The 23,916-nt window shown below is 44.6% G+C and overlaps 1 protein-coding gene across 4 annotated transcripts in view; it reads left to right on the top strand.

The window, feature by feature from the left end:
- The window catches only part of PCLO (piccolo presynaptic cytomatrix protein), a 210,169-nt gene that overhangs the window by 5,762 nt on the left and 180,491 nt on the right, over nucleotides 1-23,916 (top strand). For all 4 annotated transcript variants that reach the window (XM_033148343.1, XM_033148342.1, XM_033148341.1 and 1 more), the window contains exon 2: nucleotides 9,147-10,532. In XM_033148343.1, coding sequence (XP_033004234.1) covers nucleotides 9,147-10,532 — 1,386 coding nt within the window. The remainder of the gene's footprint in view (nucleotides 1-9,146; nucleotides 10,533-23,916) is intronic.

Raw genomic sequence — 23,916 nt, 5'->3', positions numbered from 1 at the left:
GGTTAAGAGTGGTAGTCCCGTAATCTGGTGAACTGGGTTCGCGTCTCCGCTCCTCCACATGCAGCTGCCGGGTGACCTTGGGCTAGTCACACTTCTTTGAAGTCTCTCAGCCCCACTCACCTCACAGAGTGTTTGTTGTGGGGGAGGAAGGGAAAGGAGAATGTTAGCCGCTTTGAGACTCCTTCGGGTAGTGATAAAGCGGGATATCAAATCCAAACTCCTCCTCTTCTCCAAATATCCACTTGAAAATAACCAACCAGATCTTGGGTCTCAGGCCTCTAATGTGTCTTAAATTTCAGTGCTTCTAAAATACCCACCTTTCTATTAGTTGTCCAATTATCTTAGAGTTTCCTTACATCCAGAATCTCCCAGATATAACCGGAATACTGCAGCTGCAAGCAGTATTCGGGCGGAAATTGGTGAAATGTCTGGGAAAATCTGGACGTATGGCAGCCTATGTTGGCAGTGTCATTTTTGCTGATTTTTCTCAGAAATAGTTCAAAAACATCCAATTTCTGTCCAGATTTTCACTTTTTGAAATATGGCAACCCTAATTTATCTACCATATAGTTTACAACTAGGAATGAGGAACAATTTGTTCCATCTGCTTTTTAAAGGGGACTGACCCAATCTGAAACACTTGAACTATCTTGCAACTCCCAGTTGACTGCATACATCTCCAGATTTTGCAGTGCAGTTTCAGTGCACAAAAATGGTATTTCCTATCAACGTTTTGTACAAGATGCATATTTTATGATGAATGCATTGAAATGAATATATTTTATGCAAAAGGAAAAATGAACACAAAATGTGAACGATTTAAATGTAGACTTTTGTGTTTCCTTTAATAAAACTCCACACAAAATGGATGGAAAGGACCTGTTCTTGCATGAGCAAACCTGAAATGGCACAGAATTCGGATTCCTGGCCCATCTCTGGTTGCAACAAATATATAATTGTTATGGGCTGAGGAACCACAGTTGCATATTTCTAAATGGCACTTTAATTTCTAGTTCATGTTACCGGTAATTAGAAAGCATCTAGAGGATGAAAACAAAACTGCAACTATATAAACCATTGTGCACAATATTATTTCAATCTGTGAGGAATATGTCCTCTATCAGGCTATTCCATTTTGGGCACCATCTTCCTGTCTCTAGGCAGACATACTATTTCACAGGGGAATGCATCATATTAAAACCAGAACTAAAACTGCAATTTTGAGATTGCTTGATTACATACATATGGAAGAGGCCATCTGAATTTCATATTAATCCATCCTAAAACTGCCATCCTAAAACTGCCCCAGCCCAGCCTTGGGAGAGGATCACGATCCTTGTCCTGGCCAGGTGGACCACAGAGAAACCCTCTCCATAAAACCATAGGGATATCTAAACCAAGCCTTCCTCCTCCAGCTAGCAAGATCCCTGGGAAACACTTCTCCTGCCACGGAAGGTCACAGCATACCTCCGCTTGTTAGTTGTTTTCGCTGGGGTGTTGGGGTGTTTTGCTTTTCTTCAAACTACGGCCCTGTGAAGGAAGAAGGACATTGTACTCTCTAACGGACAGGGGTCCTGTGGACCGTCCTCAATTATTTTCTTCTGGGGCACATCTCCCTCAATATTTTATCTTCCCAGCTTCCTCCTCCTGTCTGCCTTCCCCCAGCCACATCCCTCCTTCTCCTGCATGGCAAAGAGCAGACAAGCATCAGCCCATGGGCAGGCAAGCCAGTGGAGGCAGGGCCCTCCTGCGGTGGAGACATGGGGCCCCCGGGGGAAGAAGACCCCAAACTTCTGTAGGGACAGCCTGAGTGCCGATGAGGGTGCCTGGCCAGCTGACCCAGGGAAGGAGGGGGACAGAACAAGCCCCCCTGCCATGCTGCCCATGCCCACGTCACCACTGGCTGCCAATGGTCACTGCTTCTGCCTGGACTGACCCCTGGCTTGGAAGGAAGGGGGCGAGGGGCTGGGGCGAGACGGACCTGCAACCCCCCAACCACTCAGGTCAGCGCCACAACCTCCCTGCACATGTGGGGGACAGATTCCCCATGGAATTAACCTACCACAACGGTCAGGGGTGCCTCCTGTGGCCAGTGAAAAACTCTCTTATGCCCTAGGAGACAGAAAGGAAAATAAAAACAGAGGAAGAGGTTACAGGTGGGAAATGTCTGGGAATGCCAAAGTCTAAACTCAGAGCCCCTGGCTTATGTCTCGCAGGAGGACTCAGGATCCACCCTGGACCTCAACCTTTCTCTGTTCCCTCCCTGTGTCATATAAAAGATTGTAAGCCCCTCGGGGCAGCAACCTTTTTTATCAAGGCTCACACATGTGAGGAATGGATTCCCCATGGAACTAACATACCACGACTTCCAGTGTAGCTTCCTCATTTTTACAGCGCCATAGCAGCCGCTGTGTCCTGCATGTCTGAGGACCTGGGAGACAGAAAGGAAAATAAAAACAGAGGCCCCGTGTTGTCACAGAGGTTACATATGGGAAATGCCAGGGAACCCAGAAGTCTAAAGTGTCGGATTCAGGCTTATGCTTTTCAGCAGGACTCAGGTACCACCCTGGACCCTCAACCTTTCGCTGTTGCCTCCTTGTGTCAAATTAAAGGAGTTTAAGGAACCTCTTTGTAAAGGGTCACACGCAGTGATGCTGTAAACAAATAATACCAAATAAATCTCACTACGTTACTGCCTCGTGGAAGCTCAAGCCCGTTAGAGACCTTAAAACTATAGGCTCTGTACCCAGCATACCTTTGGGGCTCATCCCCACTTCCCCTTGGGTCGTGTGCCCAGCAAGCTCAGGTGTGTTAACAGATTTGCTCTTTACTAGACCGGCTGGCCTGGTTTGCAAAAGTCAGCCCAGGGATTCCTTGCCTGGCACAGTGGCACAGTTCTGCACAGGGGCGTCGCTGGGGAGGGGCGGTAGGGGCGGTACGCCCCCAGTGACAGGGTGAGCAGCGGCGGGTGGGGGTGTCAAGCGGCGGCCCCTCCCGTCACTCCCACGCGCCGCCGCTCCCTCCGTCACCCCGGGAGCAGCAGCGCTGCACAGACGGGGTGCTCGCTGGGCCGAGCGAGCACCCCGTCCGTGCAGCGCTGCTCCTCCCGGGGTGACCGGTGGTGCGTGGGGAGTGGTGGGAGGGGCCGCCGCTTGACGCCCCCACCCGCCGCTGCTCACCCTGCTCACCGCCGCTCGCTCCGTCGCCGTGGGAGCAGCAGCGCACAGTGTGTGCGGTGCTGCTGCTCCTGGGGCGACGGAACGAACGGCGGCAAAAGGGAAAGGGGGAAGCAAACGGGCGCTTTTCTCCCCTTTCGGCTGCTTAAACGCGCCAGCTTTGCTTCTCCCCCCCCCCTTTCGGCCGCCCCTTTCAGCGCTGGCTGGGCTGCGGAGCCGAAAGGGGCAGCCGAAAGGGGGGGGAGAAGCAAACAGGCGCGTTTAAGCAGCCGAAAGGGGAGAAAAGCGCCCGTTTGCTTCCCCCCCCTTTTCACTTTCGGACGAAAGGGGAAAAGGGGGGGAAGCAAACTGGCGCTTTTCTCCCCTTTCGGACGCTTCTTTCAATGCTGGCTGGGCTGCAGAGCCGCAGCCCAGCCAGCACCGAAAGAAGCGTCCGAAAATGAAAAGGGGGGAAGCAAACGGGCGCTTTTCTCCCCTTTCGGTCGCTTCTTTCGGTGCCGGCTGGGCTGCAGAGGCGCAGCCCAGCCAGCGCCGAAAGAAGCGTCCAAAAGGGAAAGGGGGGGGAGCAAACGGCCGCTTAAACGCGCCTGTTTGCTTCTCCCCCCCCTTTCGGCCGCCCCTTTGGGCGCCAAAAGGGAGAGAAAAGGAAGCAAAGCAGGCGCGTTCAAGCGCCCGCTTTGCTTTCCTTTTTTCCCCCTGCGGGGGCATCCCCAGGGGCGTGGCATCGCGCTGTGCACGTGCGTCATGACGTCATGACGCATGCACATGCCGCAATGCCCCGCCCCCAGGGGTGCCTCTTGGCTTGCCGCCCCTGGCAGCCAGGGGGCTAGAAACGCCCCTGGTTCTGCAAACCTGTACTTTCATTGAAATCCCAATTAATCATAATCCTACCTTTTATCAATTTCTAGGGTCTCCTGCAAATGTATAACAGTACTAGCTGTTCCCGGCCACGTGTTGCTGTGGCTCATTTGGAAGATAGAAAAGAGAAAGTTTTTTAGGTCCATCTTCTCCCATTGAGCTCCTGCCTGCTTTTTGCCTGCCTCCCCACAGCTTCTACCGTTGAACTCCCTCCTGGCTCCTCTCCATCCTCCCCCTCCCCCCATAGTGGAAGGAGACCCCGTTTTTGCCTGTCTCCCCACAGCTTCTTGTTTGCTTCTATTCCGTTTTTGCCTGCTGCCCCCCCACCCCGCCGTGCGCACAGCCCCACTTTCGCCTGCCTCCCCACAGCTTCTACCGTTGAACTCCCTCCTGGCTCCTCTCCATCCTCCCCCTCCCCCCATAGTGGAAGGAGACCCCGTTTTTGCCTGTCTCCCCACAGCTTCTTGTTTGCTTCTATTACGTTTTTGCCTGCTGCCCCCCCCCCGCCGTGCGCACAGCCCCACTTTCGCCTGCCTCCCCACAGCTTCTTCCATTGAACTCCCGCCTGCCTCCGTTACACCCCACCTTTCTTCCTCCCTCCCAAATGGCTCCTTTCATTTTTCCGCCAAAACTGCTGGCTCCGCCCCCGCGCACACACAGGGGGGTGCGGAATCCCCTCTCCAAGAATGGACACTGACTCTCTCTCTGTGTGGTTTGTGCTCACCTTCCCTCTGATGACGTGGGTAGGATCTCGCCTCCAAGATCCCCCTCAGACCATCGCTCTCCCAATCCCCCCCATCTCCCTCTCATCTCTCCTCCTGGGCTGTCTGACCTTGCATAGTCTGTATGTGATGTGATGTCACTACATTGACAATGGTGGTGGCTATGTGGCTATACAGTATTGTGATGTCATGCTGCTCACTATGTGATTGGTTAGGATCTTAAAAAATATGTTTTTTCCTTTTTACCTGTCGCTGGTGTGACTTCTATGTAATATTTTTGCATAAAAACACTCCAGGAATGGAACCCAACGTTGTGTCAAATTTTCAAAGCGATCAGTGCAGTACTTTAGGAGATTTGAGGTTTTGAACAAACACACATTTACAACTACCAGACCTTTAGAAGACATCTGAAGGCAGCCCTGTTTAGGGAGGCTTTTAATGTTTAAGAGATTATTACATTTTAATGATCTGTTGGAAGCCACCCAGAGTGGCTGGGGAAACCCAGCCAGATGGGCGGGGTATAATTATTATTATTATTATTATTATTATTATTATTATTATTATTATTATTATTATTGTTATCATCATCATCATTATTAATCCATGCAAAATATAGCTACTGCATATATGTGCTGTGAAGTACCGGTAGATGAATTGGTTTCACACAGAGATAGCCATTTCTTGATCACGCAAGGTAACCTCACACAGACGTGCAGTACCTATTTTCTTGCCCCCAGATTAGAACTCTGGTGTTTCCTTGAAAATCATGATTGGGGAGAAGCATGGATAAGTGACTCCTGCTATAGTGGAATGTTTATGATGATTCTAGTTGTAGTTCCCAGGTAGGATTGCAGAAGACAATTTGGCAGACCTATCCATCTTAGTTATTGTCCCAGACTAACAGGACAGAGACCCCTTTGGGATGAACAAATCATGTATCTTTTTTATTTACAGGAAAGTTTGTAGATAGCTTCTTCCTAAAAACATGCCGTTGGTGAGCAAAATATATAACATTTAAAAAAATGCCTAAAATGTGTCAGATTTCTTCATTGTAGCAGGGTCTGTCGCAGGCAAAACTAATAATTCAGTTGACAAGAGGGGCTACTGTGGCTTCATCTAATAGTTTATCAATTGAAGTGTGCTGAGTCTGTTGTTTAGGAAAAGGCATAAGGGGAATTAGATACTTCCACCAATCAGGTTGCCTTCTGATGACAGGATATTGTGGAAGATGCTTTGTTAGCCCCTCTCAGTATATTTTCATAACACCTATATTATGGTGGTTCTAGCGTGCACCAGGTAAGCTGTTGAAATATCATCATTTAAATCAGTTTGTATCCTGAAGTATGAAACCAAATGGGTCAAAAGTCTTTCTCTGGAAATCCAGCCATAAGCTTTTGCAAGTGGGGTGAAGGATATGAACTCCACCAAACCACTTGGGAACTCCTGTTGTGTATGGTTTGAATTTTGAAATAATCCTACATACATGTGAGCGAGAGAAGATAGCCATCCCTGTTGTAGGCAGACCTGTGGCCAGAGTTTTATTGAAAGAAACTTATGAGTTCTTGCAGAAAAACCAGTGGAAGTATTTTTATAGGGAGCCTCTCTGCCCATAATGGTTCTCTTGCCTATAACAAAAATATTAAAATATAAAACCCAGGCAAGAGAAAGAAACAGAGAAATGAACACACCACTAGCTTTTGTCTGCCACACTTCATCACAACAGCTATACTATTGCTAATTTCTGTTGCCTGCTTTCCAATTCGTAAAACGAGAAATGACACAGCTCAGTCCTAACAGAGAGGACATAATCTCAGCTACAAGGTGACTCTCTAATCCTAGATTTATAGTCAATGGATAGGGTTATTAATTGGTGAAGCCTGCAGGTACAGTAAAACAGAGTACCAGCTAATGCACGCTATGGGAACTCTAAAGCCCTGACATGGAAAAGAAGTTGCAGGGCTGGGTTCTTGGTCTCTGGCCAGCTTGCTTTAGATGAAGCCTAAACTACCACCTGTAGTACATACCATTGTCTGACTCCTGTTCCTGCAAAGGAGATATATACCAGGCTTTCAGTACAGATGTGGGTCTGATACCTACACCATAATGCTCATTTATGCCCCTTTGAACCAGCTAGCTGCATCTTTCATTTTGATGTGGTTGCACATCCCAGCCCAGAGTTGACGGTTGTCTCAAGTGGATAGTTGCTCCTGACAAGAGATGAATACAAACCACTTTCATTGGACTGTATTTTTAAAAGCAAAGGCAGGCTAACTTTCATGTAAAACCCCATCTGGATTCAACCCCCCCCCCCCGGTTTGTTTATTCCTCTCTTTGTGCACCAAAATGCTTCTGAAATGTGCTTCGGCTAGCTTTCCATGCTAATCCTTCATCCCACTTGACCTTCTTCATCTGATGCAAAGCAGTCACTTGAATTTGTCTCCTCTGAGATTTGTTTCTAACTGAACGTATATTGCATAGGTCCTGTAGAGGACTCCTTGGCGTATTGTCAGGAAGCCAGCCTGGGACCCATGCATGCACGAGGCCAGCCCACATCGTCATGTATTCAATGGAGGGCCGTCTGGCGTTTCTCCCACTACGAGAAGGAAACAGTTACAACTACCCTGTGATATTCAGATGTATACTTTTAATACATAGTAATAATGCATTAAATCCACATCGCTAGAGCTACCAACTGCAGCCATTCATGCGCACCAGTGTGACTGTTGCTTAGCAACAGCAACTTACTACTACAGTGAGATCATGTGATCTGGAATTTAATCACTGGCAGGAAGTGTAGTAGATTCCATTTTAGGTCAGACAGGTTAATCTCTCAAATCCCAGTATTAATCCTCTTGCTGGCTGAAGCACATATGACACATATCTTTTTAACCCTTACGTTCACGGTATTGTTTTGCGATTCCCTCCCCGCTATATTGTCTTTGGAAATGTGTAGCTGGGAGATGTGCAGGACTTAGGACTGGCCTACCCATGAGGCAAGATGAGGCAACTGCTTCAGGTGTCAGGATCTGTAGGGGCAGCAGATCCTGCCTCCAAGGAATGCATCACCAGCTTCTGCTTCCTTTGCTGCAGCTGCAGCATACTCCTTGGAGGCTGGCTCTGCCACCTCTTCTGCCGCCTCTCCGGCTGCCTCTTGGCGAATAGGAGGTTCTGCTGTACCCTTCCAGCCTTGGTGCTGATGTACCAGTAGATTTTCATTTACCCCTTCCCTGGCTGCTGGTGGTGGGAGAGACCATTTTGTGGTCCGCTTCAGGTGCCAAAATCTCTTGGGCTTGCACTGGCAGGACTTCTTTCTTTTTTATGACTTGAGGGTACTCAATACATCTCATGTGTGCCATAGACATCGGAGATTATTGTTACTCTCAGATTGTGGATGAAGATGAGGGTGGAAAAGGTTTTTCTCTCTGGGCAGTGCTTATCAAACACACATGCTATGGCAGATTTCCAGTTCCTTTTGGTCAGTGGCCTTAGGCCTTTGTGACAGGAGGGTACATGGCCTCTTGCCTCCCACAAAGCAAACATGACTTTTCCTGTGAATACACACGATTGAACGTCATATATGCAGATATACAGTCAACTGAAAGAACATGCTCATTCCAAACAAAAGCGAGAGCAGATTGGTTTGCAATATGTGTCAACTTAAAGCAACCACAGATGTTTTTCATTTTGTATTAAGGGTGTTAAGGTGCCACATCTTACTTGTGCAGTAGTTGTCTTCTTGAACGTTTCAGTATTCAGATACTACCACTGAAATATTTGGAAGGAATTTTGTGCCGAAAGCAGAAGTTTCAATGGGATTAATTAAGTCAGAATGAATATCACACTATATCTGAAATTTTGAAGAAGCAAAAGGTTGATTTAATATGGTCTTTGAGTGTTTAGTTACAGGAGCTGCATTTTCTTTTCATTTAAGACTGTCCCTTAAAATCAGAGGTATCAGTTTTAGAGCTGGATTTAGAGCTTCATGGAGTTTTTCATTAGATGACAAATAACAGGAGGGAAAATGTTAATCACACATCTGTTTAAAACACATAATCAAGAGTGGGTTATGTCTGCCCAGGTTGTTTATTTTATTTATCTAAATCCTTATCTGCACTGTTTGGGACAAAGCCAAGCGAATTATAAAATTTTGATTATTGAGCAGGTGAGAAATTGATCAGCTGCCATGAAACAGTTAATGGGTACCGGACATATATGGGGGGGGGGGGAATATGCAGTAATCATACAGCTTAAGTAATTTGTGTACTTTAAAAGGAGAATGTGGATGTGATCAGCTGGGCTACTCTCACCTTTAAAACATGTGAACAGGATGTTTTCACTATTCATGATGTGATTCTGTCTGGCTATTTAATCTTTTTTCATTCTCTTACAGATTAAAGAATGGCTTTGTTTAAACTGCCAGATGCAGAGAGCTTTAGGCGGTGATTTGGCTCCAAGTCCTGGCCCTGGACCACAGCCCTCTGCACCCAAACAAAAGATGCCTGCTCCAACTGCAGCAAGCAAACCGGTTTCCCAGCCACAGCCATCTACACAGAAGAAAGATGTTCCTCTAAAACCTGATGTTACCCAGTCACCTGAACACAAAAAGCCACCAACACAAATAAAACAGCCAACCGTGCCCAGTTCTCCTCCTGCAAAACCAAAACTTCCCTCTGCTGAAACTCAGCCAACAGATCCGGCCCCCAAATCTGACCAGGCCAAGCCGCCATTGGTTGAAGACAAACAGAAGCAAGCTAGTACACAGAAACCCACAAGTGACGCTGTGCCTACACCACCATTGGATACCAAGCAAGATTCACCCGGCCCGAAAGCTGCACTCGCTCAACAGAAAGTGGCACAAACTCAGAGGTCGGACCCTGCTAAGTCATCTCAAGACACACCTCCGCCTGTAGATAAAGCTGCTCCTCCAGATTCCAAAACTTCGTCTCAAGTGTCTCGTCAGAAGTCAGATCCCAAACTTGTTCCTCAGCCTCAACCTGGGTTGGATTCTAAGGCTCAGAAGGTAGGCGAACCAGGTGAGGTGAAAGAAGACCCTAAGAAAAGGCAGCCCCAGGCGGCTCCTAAGCCAGACGCCAAGCAAGGTCCCAAAGGGCAACAAGGCACCACGGGGCCCAAACCCACCCAGGCTCAGCCACAAGCTCAGCAACCCCCCAAAGCCCCAGAACAATCTAGATTATTCAGTCTGAACGTAGGAGGCATCATGGATGCTCCCAAACCGCAGCCAACAACCCCTCAAGAAAGAGTCACCGGGAAGCTCTTTGGATTTGGTGCTTCAATTTTCAGCCAGGCTTCCAATTTAATCTCTACAGCAGGCCAGCCAGGAGCTCAACCACAGGGTCCTCCGTCTGGGTCCCCCTCAAAGCAACCCCCTCCTGCAGCACAGCCTCCTGCCCCACAAAAGGACACCCGTCAACCCCAGCCACCTCCCAAAGCAACACCTGCGAAGAAAGAAACAAGGCCTCCTGTGGCAGAGAAACCAGAGCCACCCAAAGCTGATGGTGTCTCCACTGTTAAGGAAACAGACACTGGGAAGAAGGCTTTGCCTGCCAAAGACACCAAGCCTCCAGCTGTTGAAGCTGAGCAAAGTGCAGAGGCACCAGAAACGAAGCATGCTTCGCGGCCAGCATCTTCTTGCCCTCTCTGTAAAACTGAGCTAAATGTTGGTTCTAAGGATCCTCCCAACTATAATACGTGTACTGAATGCCATAACGTCGTGTGCAATCTCTGTGGATTTAACCCAATGCCACACATAACCGAGGTAGGCAATATCTTATTTTGCATTAATATATTTTTTTTGTGAACCACTCTTTTGTAAGCCTTGAATGCATAAGAACATTTGACCAGTCTTCCTGGGAGTAAGCCCCATTCAGTTCAGTGTAGAATGTTTCCAAGTAGGCATGCATACCATTGCACTGTAAAAGTATATGGGTTTGCTAGCCATTCTTTTTGTGTTTTGCTCTTTTTATAAAGTTTTTAATATCTGTATGCGATTTCACTGTGAAGTTTGAACAATTTCAAATGTGTAAATGCAGAGGAGAAAAAGGCTTAGGGTCTATATTATCTTCTGTAGTTTACTATGTGGATATTTCTGCCAGGCTAGGATGGCAAGAGTGTTTGCTTTAGATTCACTTACCACAAGACTGGGTGATGGATGCCTGTAGTTTATTTACTTGCTTGTCTGATGTCTTTCCAATTTCAGCAGAGTGCTTGAAAAAGTGACATGTAGAACAGCTTCCTGTGTTTCCCCCCTTCTTGCGTTTTGCATCTTACTTTTTGTGTTTAGGAAATGTTGTAGATGGTAAGCAAAATACTGTCTTGTAAAATGAACTTCCTGCTTCCAACTGAGGAAGTGTTTTTGTTTGTTTGCTTTTTAAGAATAAATTCGATAAGATTTTGAAGCTAAAATTGACTGGCAGCTTTGCAGCTATTATTGGCAGAAGCCAATTTGAAAGTCCCCCTTTTGGTCTTAACAGCCCCTTAACATTATCCTGTTTTTCTTCTGCTAATTCTGGTTTGATCTCTTTGGCTCTGTTATTGTCCTGGTTTGGGTTGACCATTGAGTAGCTGAAAATGCTTAATTTAAGTCTTGTGGGATTTGTTTTGCAGAACGTTGGTTGATCTTTGATTACATATGGTTTGGGATGGTTTGTGAAACACCCAAAGACTTGGGCGCAGAAGTGTGTGAGCTCTGAGTTAGAAGATACTATGCCTTAAACAGCAAAGCACACGCCCTTTCTTTCACCAGCTAGTTTAGAGCCACTGTACCCATTACCTGGAAGCAAAGAAACAGGAACATCAGCTGACTTCCTCTGTACATCCTTCCGTATGCCTAAGGCTGGCACATGAGAGAGAACAAAGATGTATTATTCTCGCCAGTGAGATTTAATTGTCCATTTGTAGCAGGGAATCTTTTCAACTTGAAACAACAACAACAGAAAAAATATTCTGAGCCGATGTAAAACACAAATGTTGATTTACATGTCAGCTCAGAGGCTATTGTTTAATGGCTTCCATAGAAAATAAGAGGTTTCGGTTTCTGATTAACCCAACCATCTGATTTATATTTACCTTAATGCCAGGTTGTCTAAAAAGTAAATAGCTGATGATTTAATAAATGAGAATTTATAGATTTCAAAGGCCCATAGGTTCATATGTACTCTGATGGATTATTATGAATCTTAGCCAATGTTCTTACCCAATGATTCGCCCAGCAAGGAGGAGCACTGTTTACTAACTCCTTAATTAGCTGTCCTGTGGACTTGCAGTGAACGCAGTTCTATTTTTAGCACATGTGGAAGGAGAAAACACAGGAGCTGCAGATGCTCATAAATGAAACACCGCGGCAGTTACCATTTTGTGCAGTGATGCCAATGGAAACCTAAACAATATTGACTTCGTGTGGTTTATAAGTTGATTAATTTCAGTTTGGGGTTTGAAGGGTTGGGTTCCCTGCTGGAAAGATGTTTGAACATGCATTCTGGTTGTTGCTGATGACCATGGTGATGATGATAAGAATCATATTAGGGGGAAATTGCATAATAAAAACTAAAGGGGAAATCTAACTGTCGGTGGATTACAGGGATAGGAAAAATCCGACTTGCCTGTGACGGGTTGATGAGCAGATGTTTTATTCCTTAAAACAAAACCTAGCTAACAAAATGCCCCACAGAGCATGGATGTTGTGCAGGGCATGATCCAGAGGTGCCTCGGATCACTTTTAAAGGATGCAATCTAAAGAACCAAATTTGAAATCTGTTGTGTGTCGAGGTCCTCAAATGAAACACACTTCACACAAGAATATAAGTTTGAGGTTTTTTGGCATTATTTTGGCCACAACTTTATTAAAATACAAAATATGTGAGTGGTTGCTTAGGCATTGGTTCAGACTATCTGTCCTGCTGGAGACAGAACTGACATCCACCCGCCTGTGGAGTCTGTAAAGGGGAAAACACTTTGGGGAGAGAATGGGAGCCGGGGGTCCGGCCCTTGCCTCTCCCCTAATGCTCCCAGGGGCTCTTGCGTGGGCCCTGGCCCCCGACCGGGGGATACGGACAAATCATGGTGAGCCCCTGGATTCCTTTAACGGAATTCCCTGTGCAGCAGCAGCATTGGAGGGGCAGCCACGGCCAACCCTGCCCCTCCACCAACCAATTTACAACCAATGCCTAACCACCAACCTTACAAGTTGTGACTAATTGCTACGCAGTAGGCGAAAACCAAATGGCACCAGCCAATCAGCCAAATGGAAAAATTCCTACCAGGCCCCTGCCCCAAAAGCAGACAACCCCATGACAGGCATAGCAAGGTCAACGCAGAGGCCTAATAACAGGGAGGGAGGGCGGTTGATCCGATGCACGAAGCCAGGAGAGCTCCCATGCTGCGTGCAGGGTAATTTATAGGCTCTGGGCTGTCCATCAACAAATTGCAACATATGAATCCCCCCAACGACACCCAGAGCCCAATCACAGCAGTGGCCATCCATACTAACCCGCCCAGCAACAGAGGGGTGGCCTGTTGGCCCCCACCGCAACATGTGCTCTCCATGAAGGAGAACCTGCTTTGTGGGTGTCATTAATTTTTTTTTTAAAAAAGGCAGGTTTTTGTGAGTTTGTTCAGACACCACTTCCCCCGCTTGTGACAAGGCAGCGAGGGACCCTGCCTGGTGAGCCTTCCTGTAAGTAAAGAATCCAAGTCAGAACTGACGCGAGTTGAGCTGGCACTGCTGTTAGCTGCTGGGTTCATGATGCTGCCTTTACACCCCAGAAGAAGCTGGAGTGGAGGCGGTGAGGCTGGCATGATCACATATTTATGATTACATATTTATTTAAACCCTGCCTTATTCAGGCCGGCTTACAGATAAAATGAGAACAGCGAAAACATAAGGGGGGGAACTAATAATTAAAAAACAAGTAATCAGTACAATTGTGCATCTCCTTATCTAAGATCTATTAAAAACAATCTGATTTCTACGATTCTCTGATGTTATATGAACTGTTTTGAGAGGTGCACTCCTGTGCAAGCGTGATACTTATTTAGTAATTAGGAACTGGCTGTTCACTTTCAGAAATTTAACTTTCAAATGAGAGAATGTGCTATCCTCAGGGTGAAAACACAATTTAGTCCAAAACTAATGTGAGTTACAGTGACCTGCGTCACGGGGCCGCTTGGATTACAATCAAGCCAAATAAAAGGAAATTGTCTTTGTTCTGACTTGGACAGGCAAAGTCACAGTGGACTGCCTTGTTTGCCTTGTGAAATCATTAAACAGTAGTGGTGTAGTGGACTTGGGACATCGAGACTCGGTGCTCAGCTGTGAAGCTGGCTCGGTTGCTTTGGGCAGCTCATCACCTCCTGGAATTTTGAAGGGAGAGCCAGCTGACTTGATATGGGTAGACTTGTCTCATTGTGTGTAGGAATTATTTGCCCATCTGAGATCTGCTTTGAGAGCCAGTGTGGTATAGTGGTTAAGAGCGGTAGACTCATAATCTGGTGAACTGGGTTCGCGTCCCCCTCCTCCACATGCAGCTGCTGGGTGACCTTGGGCTAGTCACACTTCTTTGAAGTATCTCAGCCCCACTCACCTCACAGAGTGTTTGTTGTGGGGGAGGAAGGGAAAGGAGAATGTTAGCCGCTTTGAGACTCCTCCGGGTAGTGATAAAGTGGGATATCATATCCAAACTCTTCAAACTCTTCTTCTTCTTCGAGATCTCAGATTGGCAAATAATGAGTGTATTTAAAACAAGGGAACCTTGGACTTTTGACTTGCAAGAAAAATAATATTATTAACACAATTTTGTTCTGGCACTGTTACATAATAAGTATAACCTTTGGAATTGGCTATGTAGCTCTGCCATCTGTCTGGGGAACTCTGTTCTTATTGTTGTGGGGTGGGGTAAGGATTTCCTAAAGACATCCAGTTGTTACGGGTTTTAAGTATTGTCTATTACTACTGATTAATTTACAGGGTTTTTCTTTAAGAAAAAAAAATGTAAACAACTCTATAGTATTGAAGTACATCGCTTTCTAGTTAAAAAAAAAGGTTATGGTCATCATTAATCACATTTTAAAGGTTGAGTTGGAAGTGGCTGTTGTATTCTCTAGTCTTTTTAGTTCAGGACTCAGTGCACCATATGCTGGTCTTCTGTTTTAGTTTTGTTTAGATCCTGGCACTGTGTGTGTCTTTTTAAAGCGGCTATTTGTTTGGAATTAATCTAGTTATTGTGCCAAAGGAAAGGATAAACTGAATGTATGAGGCATGTTTAAAGAAATAAATCGGGAGGAAGGATTACAGAATTTGAAAGATTTCCTGGTACAAATTCCTCTTTGGAATCAGGGAAAATAGTTAAATGGAAACCTGATCTCAAAGCTGCATGTACTGTTATACCATGAAAATAATGACCCTTTTTTTTGCTGCTGGCCCCAATATCCAAGGGAGTAGAATCTCTGCCCAGTAAGAATCCCTCCATCTTCATCAGAGCCCTTGCAAACGCACAGCTAAGAGCCGAACTGCACATAATTTGTGAGATCTGGGACTGGAATTCCAAGCATATTTTCCTTGTCCTTAAGAGCAGACCAGTAGAGGGGAATGTATTGGGATCATGAATTCTACCTTTTCCCTATACTGATTCTACAGTGCAAATCATCTTAAAACGCTACCTGTTACTGGTCACAGAAGCGAAAGCATGCATGACTTTATGCTTTTCCTTCTCCAACTAGCAGAGTGTTGGGTGGATGTATTTTGTATTGGAGATTTGGCACAGTGGGGAAGAGTTACCCCTCCCTCTGCAGAAGGAAAAAATATATTGGAGATGCAATCTCACAGCTCTCCCGCATAACACATAGGCTAAATCACACTATAAGTCTCCCAGCCAACCAGTCTGGCCTGTTTTGTGGAAAGGCGCAATTTCATGCATCTTCTCCCAATGCGCTGGCCCTGCGTCCACTAACCCACACTTGCATTACAAGTGGCTCACCTGTGCAGCCCAGCACTGCTCTGTTGTCCACTGGGAGAGCCACTTCTGATATACATGAAGGAACAGAATGCCTGTATGCTACCTACATGTGCACAGTTCAGTGTGAATAGGCAAACACTAAGTAGTTGATATCCTTTCACATATATCGGAAAGCCAACCAAGTGATTTTCACACGGGGAATCGAAGTTTTTAGAAAATGAGAGAGAATTCTTATTTGAAAGAGCTCCAGCCTCCACACTAAATCCCCAAAGTTTAGTTTAGTTTAGTTTTTTTTGCAAGGAAGCCATGGCAGCTAAATCAATTTAGGTCTGTAATGTAGATGCAGCCTTCATTCTCTTTGCCAGTTTTGCTTCAGCCTAAAACACTTGCCATGATAAGCTGTCAACTTCTGAGGGAGATAATGAAAGGACTGTTTAAAAACAAATAGTCATTAAAAGATGGGAAATGCAACATCAGATACTTGCAGGGACTGCAGTATATCTGACAGACATCTCAATCACATGCTCATTAACACTGTAATATGCATTGTCATGAATAATGACAGACAAATTGACTAAAATGCAGACTGCCTGAAGGACCATCTTCTATGTATGGAAAACAAATACGGCTTTAGATAAATGATAACACAACCTGACATGAAGATAAAGCTGAATCTGACAATTCCTATGTCTAATGAAGCCAAAGGGGGCTGCATGTTTATTGAATTAGACAGAAAATGTGTTATACTAATGTTGAAGCAGAAGACTGAGTGCTGTTGCATCTCTGCTTAGGGTCAAACTAAGGGCCAGACCAGATGCTTTACCTTGCGTGGCCTATCTCATACGGTTCCTGCCTGTCCCCTCAACACACCAGCTCCGCATTAAAAGGTAAAGGTACCCCTGACCGTTAAGTCCAGTCACGGACGACTCTGGGGTTGCGGCGCTCATCTCGCTTTACTGGCCGAGGGAGCTGGCGTACAGCATCCGGGTCATGTGACCAGCATGACTAAGCCGCTTCTGGTGAACCAGAGCAGAGCACGGAAATGCCGTTTACCTTCCCGCCAGAGCAGTACCTATTTATCTACTTGCACTTGACATGCTTTCGAACGGCTAGGTTGGCAGGAGCTGGGACCAAACAGTGGGCACTCACCCCGTCGCGGGGATTCGAACCGCCGACCTTCCGATCGGCAAGCCGTTTAGACCACACCGCCACCCACATCCACATTACTTGTGTTCAATAGCTCTCTGACACGTGTAACGTCACACTTTTTCCTAAGTAAGTGCTGTAGAAGTCCTATCGTGAGGAAAACAACAAGTTTACAAATTTGCAGTCCTTCCAAGTAAAAATGCTACCAGCCACCACTGCTTAAGAGTACCGGTATGTTGCGTGCTTAAAGCTCTATTCACACATTCACTCGATGGCTGCTGTGAAAGAAAGAGCCTTTGTAGGTTTTAGAAAAACACAGATTTCCTGTCACCCACGACATAATACTTTTCAGAGAAGTCCATTTATATGTTCGTTCATCAAGTGTTGAGTAAGCAAAGGCTGAGGGATTAAGGGATACATATACTGGTGTGGACAGATCCTGCTACACCACACATATGGCCGTGGATGTGGTACAGACACTTCATTGACCCATTAGCTGTGCTTTCTCTGGTATTTAAAATTGAGTTAGGATGCCAGACTAGACTAAAGTGATATCCTTTCTTTCCCCTGATTGCAGAGGGAGAAGAGGAAGTGAAATGGAAAGCTTTGATTGCCCTGTAAGAAAGCTGTCAGTGGCTTTTATATACAGTACTGGAGTCAAAGTATCCCTTGGATTTCACATTATGTATATACGGACTTCTGTCTGGAAATCATGATGTAGTGTTGGGGGGTGTGTGCACCTTTCTTGTTTTGAGGAAGTGAATCTGTTCATGTGCTGCTTCGCATGTAAATAGTCCGTCCCGTCCCCTGTCCCCCCATGCCTGGACCGCTGAACCAAGTCTGCACTGTGTTTACATAAGATATCATGTTGTTGTTGTTGTTGTTGTTTAGTTGTGTCTGACTCTTCGTGACCCCATGGACCAGAGCACTCGAGGCACTCCTGTCTTCCACTGCCTCCCGCAGTTTGGTCAGACTCATGTTGGTAGCTTCGAGAACACTGTCCAGCCATCTTGTCCTCTGTCATCCCCTTGTGCCCTCCATCTTTCCCAACATCAGGGTCTTTTCCAGGGAGTCTTTTCTTCTCATGAGGTGGACAAAGTATTGGAGCCTCAGCTTCAGGATCTGTCCTTCCAGTGAGCACTCAGGGCTGATTTCCATAAGAATGGATAGGTTTGATCTTCTTGCAGTCCATGGGACTCTCAAGAGTCTCCTCCAGCACCATAATTCAAAAGCATCAATTCTTCGGCGATCAGCCTTCTTTATGGTCCAGCTCTCACTTCCATACATCACTACTGGGAAAACCATAGCTTTAACTGTACGGACCTTTGTCGGCAATGTGATGTCTCTGCTTTTTAAGATGCTGTCTAGGTTTGTCATTACTTTTCTCCCAAGAAGCAGGCGTCTTTTAATTTCATGACTGCTGTCACCATCTGCAGTGATCATGGAACCCAACATGAATTAGTTTGTGGCTGACAGGTGTTTTTGTTACACCCTTTAAATCAAATGTAATCAATGCCAGTTTTCCTTTATAAATAGCTTCTCAAATGCAGCTATTTCAGTCTCTTTGACGTTGTCTCATCTTTTGCACCTAATGACTAGCTTGATTCAGAAATTTGAAAATATGTCCATTTTCTTTTCTCACCACATTTGTTATGCTGCCAGTCTTTCTATCCTTCTGTTTACTTCTTAAGGATTGCATCCTGCTCTCTCTCTCTCTGTGTTGTTAAAAAAATATTGAAAAGTAGCAAGGATTTAGGAAACATGATTGCTCTTTCCACCATGCAGTTGATAATTTATGACCAGATGAGTGTATTCCTTCAGCTGTTTTCATGGGAGTGCCCAAATGAAGTAATGGTAATGGTACTTTATCAACATGGAATATAGTGAGAAACAATTCCAAGAGCTCCAGTGCTGAAAATCTAATACAAATCTAATAATAGTATAATACTTTTTAAAACAATACTGTATGAGAAAGGAATTCCTTTCTCTGTCTTTGTCAGTGCTTCTGCATTTGTAAAGTAATGTGAAGCTAATTGGAATAATACAAGGGAACCTAGCATCTCTCCCCCAATAGGCACACAAATAGAAAGTTCATCTTCCTGTGCTGCGATGACAAATGCATACATAATAATCTCTAATTCATTTAGTACAGGGGTCAGCAAACTTTTTCAGCAGGGGGCCGGTACACTGTCCCTCAGACCTTATGGGGGGCTGAACTATATATTTTTTTTGGGGGGGGGGGAGTGAACGAATTCCTATGCCCCACAAATAACCCATAGAGGCATTTTAATTAAAAGGACACACTCTACTAATGTAAAAACACGCTGTTTCCCGGACCGTCTGCAGGCTGGATTTAGAAGGCGATTGAGCTGGATCCAGCCCCTGGGCCTTAGTTTGCCTACCCATGATTTAGTAGAAAAGGTAACAGAGCAAGGCTGGGAAAACAATTGTTCGGAAGTATGAAAGATGCAGTGTAGCGTCATCATGTTGGTTAGAATGTGGTGCTCTAAAGAGCATGGTGCTGATAACCCCAAGGGTGCAGGTTCGATCCCCACATGGGACAGCAGCCTATTCCTGCATTGCAGGGGGTTGCTCTAGATGACCCTCAGGGTCCCTCCCAGCTCTACAGTTCTATGATTCTATGTGTTGTTAACCACACATAAAATTTTTCACATATACTGTACAGAATAAACGTTTTCAGGCTTTCCACTGAGTCATGGTGTGCTGTGGGAACAAACCAAACCCAAGTTCTTGTTTGAGGATTCCTTTTTAAGAGTTTGCTTTCACAAGGGAAGGGTTTGTCTTAGAAGAGGGAGAGGATGGGGTTGCCATGGATATCTCAAAAAGGATATCATGGATCTGGAAATGTTCAGAAAAAAGGGCAACCAAAATATTTCGAGGGGATGGAGCAACATTTGGGACTTTTTAGTTTAGAGACGATACAAGAAGGAGCTTAACCCTTTTCTGCTGGTGGCTAAACATGTCATTCCAAGCTTTATAATGTTTATTATTATTATTATTATTATTATTATTAGTTTATTGGCCTCTTTTATATAGGTCACTGTGGTGTGTTACAGTTTGTGGCACTTCTGTGGGAAATGCAGTTTGCGTCTTCTGTAGCAGTTGTTCCACAGAGGTTGAATGAGAATTCTCTAAAGCGGTGATGGCCAAACTCCAGCTGTTTTGGGACTACAACTTCCATCATCCCTAGCTAACAGGACCAGTGGTCAGGGATGATGGGAATTGTAGTCCCAAAACAGCTGGAGGGCCGAGTTTGGCCATCACTGCTCTAAAGAGACAGTTGGGTTTGTGTGCCTACTGTTGGTTTTCATCACTGGAATTGTGGGTGGTCTTTGAAAGCTACAGTCTTCAGGCTGCAATGGGAAAAGCAGAGACCTCTCAGCAGATCCTATATAAGTTTGGTACAATACCTCAGAATGTTAGCTGGAAAATCCCTGGTAGTTCATCTTTTCCATATCCGTAGCAACTTGTGGCAAGACACTCTTGTCTTTCAGCTGCTCAGTCTTGCAGTTTCAATAATTAGATGATTCTGAATTACCTTACAAATGTACAGATTTTCAAAGGTAATATATGTGAAGCACTATTAACACTCAAAAGATGCTGTGGAGATAATGTGGATGCTCAATCCTGCTTTGAACTTCTTGATCTAGTGATGTGCAGAATTTATGGTGAGGATTTCCACCTGTCAGCACACGATTATTTATAGACTTGTTGAACTAATGGCTGCTGCAGAATCATGAGGAGAGTGGTTGACCTCCCTCCATTCTATTTTTCTCGTCTTACCATTGGCTCTTGGCAATCATCATCATCATAATCATCAACATCATCAAAAAATGGATTCATAATTCTACCCCCCCCCTGCAATTTAATGTTGCAGGAGAGGGCTTCCTCTTTGACATAGTAATCACTATTTTTTTAAAAAAGAAATTTGTTTGTTGAGTAACTGTCCAAAACTACAGTATCATTTCAAGTGTCTCTGAGTATTAGATATCAAGTTCTCTACATGTTATTGGCTCTCTTGATTTCAGCCTCAGCAAATCTCAAGTATTACTTGACTCCATCTCCAGAATTTGTACAGAGGTTTAAGATATGGAATTAGGGAAGCTTTGAAGTGGGGTCAACCAAGGAAAAAATTTTTTGGGAAAGACTTCTACCCCACTATGGGGCATGTGTAATATATATACAGTAGTATTATATAATACACACACAGACACACAGGCACCCCATGAAATACTTTCTTCACAACATACAACAATGTAATATTATATGAATACTGATAATATTAGAAACAATAATAAAAATGAAGTAATGAGAAATTTATTTTAAAAGTCTGGTTTTTTTTCCAGAAAATCCACTTTTGTTTAAAATTAGTATTTAGAACTTGAACAGTAATCAATTAATTGAATTGATGAATAAGTGCCCCTCAAGTAATATGTGCAAATATGTCTAATTCCCAAAGGATCTCCTGGAGAGATGGTCTCTGCCCTTGTCTCCTGCAGAAAGCAGTGATCCACTGGATATATAAGGGGTGAGGCAATCTATAAGGTTTCAGGGTCCCTAATTGGCAGCCAGTAGTTTTTGAAACATTAGAGCATTAAACAATACAAAAAAATGAGAGAACATGGGGTTATATCATAAATAGAAATTATAACACTAAGATAAATTAGTATAAAATCCCACACTTCAATATTGTTATTAAACAAACAAACAAACAAATAAATATCACATGTGTCAGGAAACCCCCCTCACCCCAACAGGTAGCATTCCCAGGTCCATTGCGGTACAGGGAACCACCTCCCCCTCTCCGCAGTTCGTCATCCTCCTCCTCTGGAGGAGGAGACCACTCCTTCAGTGGGGAGTGGGAGATGGAACCAGGGAGTCGGGGCAGGGGCTGTGTCAGGATCACAGAGCCTCAGCACCAAGCAGGAAGTGGGGAACAGGGACCTTTTCCCACGCTCCGATCTCACAGGGAGGAAGGACGTGGAAGGGGGAGGCGGGGGTTCAGAATCCCGCGCTTCTTGTGCTGGACCAAGAACCGGAAACGGTCATTCCCGGACTCTGCTGAGGGATGAGATGGACGTTTTTACTTTAGCTCCACTGTAAATATTTGCACAATAAAGAACTTAGTTGTTAGAAGTTCGGCTTCTGGCTGATTACTCATGAGCAACCACTGACGATCTTACAACATGATTAAATTTGTCACACAGGAAAAACTTTTATATTTACCACATTCCAATTCAGTAAAAGATGTTGTTAAATTACAGTGGAGTGATCTGTTTAAAGGCAAGGGTGCTAAAATTGATAGCAGTGAGTTTAAAAATATGTGTGCATTTCTCTGGAGGCATAGAAGGAAAATGAAACAACTGGGAAGATTTGAACCTCCTTCTGTATGGAGAGTTGGAGCAAAGTTGTTTCAGGTATCTTCCTTCTCAGAAGCAATGCTAACAGTCCATCTTCTCTGTTAGGTCTTTTCTGGAATGGACTTCTTATTTCTGTAATGTGCTGCCTGATCAAGTCAATAGGGCTGATTTCCTTCTGGTTTTTAGGAACCAAGTCAAAGACATTTGAAATGCATTGCGCTACCGTTATCATTTTAGATTCTGATTCACAAACATCTTATTCTTTAAGCCATTATTTTACTGTTTTTACCTTGAAGCTATTTGAATGGAAAGATGAGAATACATATGAGGATGAAATGAATAAATATTTATTCATTTTTTTCCTCTACTTTTCAAACATACAGCAAAGAGCTGCTGCCGCTGCCGTGGTCTACAATGAACCTGATATGATTTGGAACAGAAAAATGCAATCTGAGCAAGCGTGCCTCAGCAAAATTTGAAATGATTCAATCAGGTTCTTTTATCAGAGTTTATGTACTAGTATAGCTATTGAAGTCTTAGAATATTCTATTTAGTTTGCTGATTCACCCATTTCACAGATGTGCTTGTGAAATGAATGCAGGCGGCTTCGCTAGCATTTACAGTTAGTTTAACTCGTTCTGCCTGCAAAGCTCCCTTTGTCTTAAACAACTGCACCAAAATCTGATTTTCAACAGGCGAACCTTTTCTGGAAGATTTCCACCTGCTGAATTGCTTGGCACCTAGCTGTTGAAAGAATAGACAACCTGCCAGAAAACATTAGCATCCTTATTTATACTTTGAGCATCTTGAAAGGGCCACTTGGAGTCTGCTTCGGCCACTGGGGACTTACCATTAATCTGATGTCTTCTGAGGTGATTGAGAAACAAGAAACCGTGGAAGAAAACTCTACAGCAGAACACTTGCTTTGCACAAAGGAGGTTCTGGGTTCAAAACCGGTGATGGAGATGAACAAGTGACATGAAAAACACTTGGCAGAGATCCTGGAGGACAGTTGCTAGTAGAATAGACATTTCGAGACTAGATGAACAATTAGGCACGTTCCTCTGATCCTATGATAACTGAAAACTTATGCCAGAGTAGCCTCTACATTCAACCCTTTTCTTTGGCTGCAGTGCACAGTCTTTCTGGTTCACTTTTGGTCAATTGCTCTTTCCCCCAACTTTCTTATATACATTTTGCATATTATAATTGCTGGCTGTTGTTGATATTAAACAACACAATACATTTGGCATATAATTTAAAATGTTATTATAATGTCGTTCATTTAGTTACTCATATTTTAACTGTTTTTCTCTATTTTTAGGAAGGTTTTTGCATTATATGGGGCACAAAGATGTTTTTAATCAAATACATTATGGCTCCCCTTTATCATATACACAGCCAAACAAGACAATAACATGAATCCACCAACAGCATACGATTCAATATGGCTAACTTAACCTGATAACAACACCTCTCGCACATCCACAAACAAATCCTACTATAGCAAACCAAAGGCAATCAATCATACCCTAGGCCACCCCCTAACCTCTCTCACCACCAGGGAAACATAACAAGTGAATAGAAGAAGAGTTTGAAGAGTCTGGATTTGATATCCCGCTTTATCACTACCCGAAGGAGTCTCAAAGCGGCTAACATTCTC

This window comes from Lacerta agilis, chromosome 5, assembly GCF_009819535.1.
Source record: "Lacerta agilis isolate rLacAgi1 chromosome 5, rLacAgi1.pri, whole genome shotgun sequence".
NCBI classification, from domain to species: Eukaryota; Metazoa; Chordata; class Lepidosauria; order Squamata; family Lacertidae; genus Lacerta; species Lacerta agilis.
The sequence above is the reverse complement of the archived record's forward strand: the minus strand, read 5'-3'. Positions and strand labels throughout refer to the sequence as shown.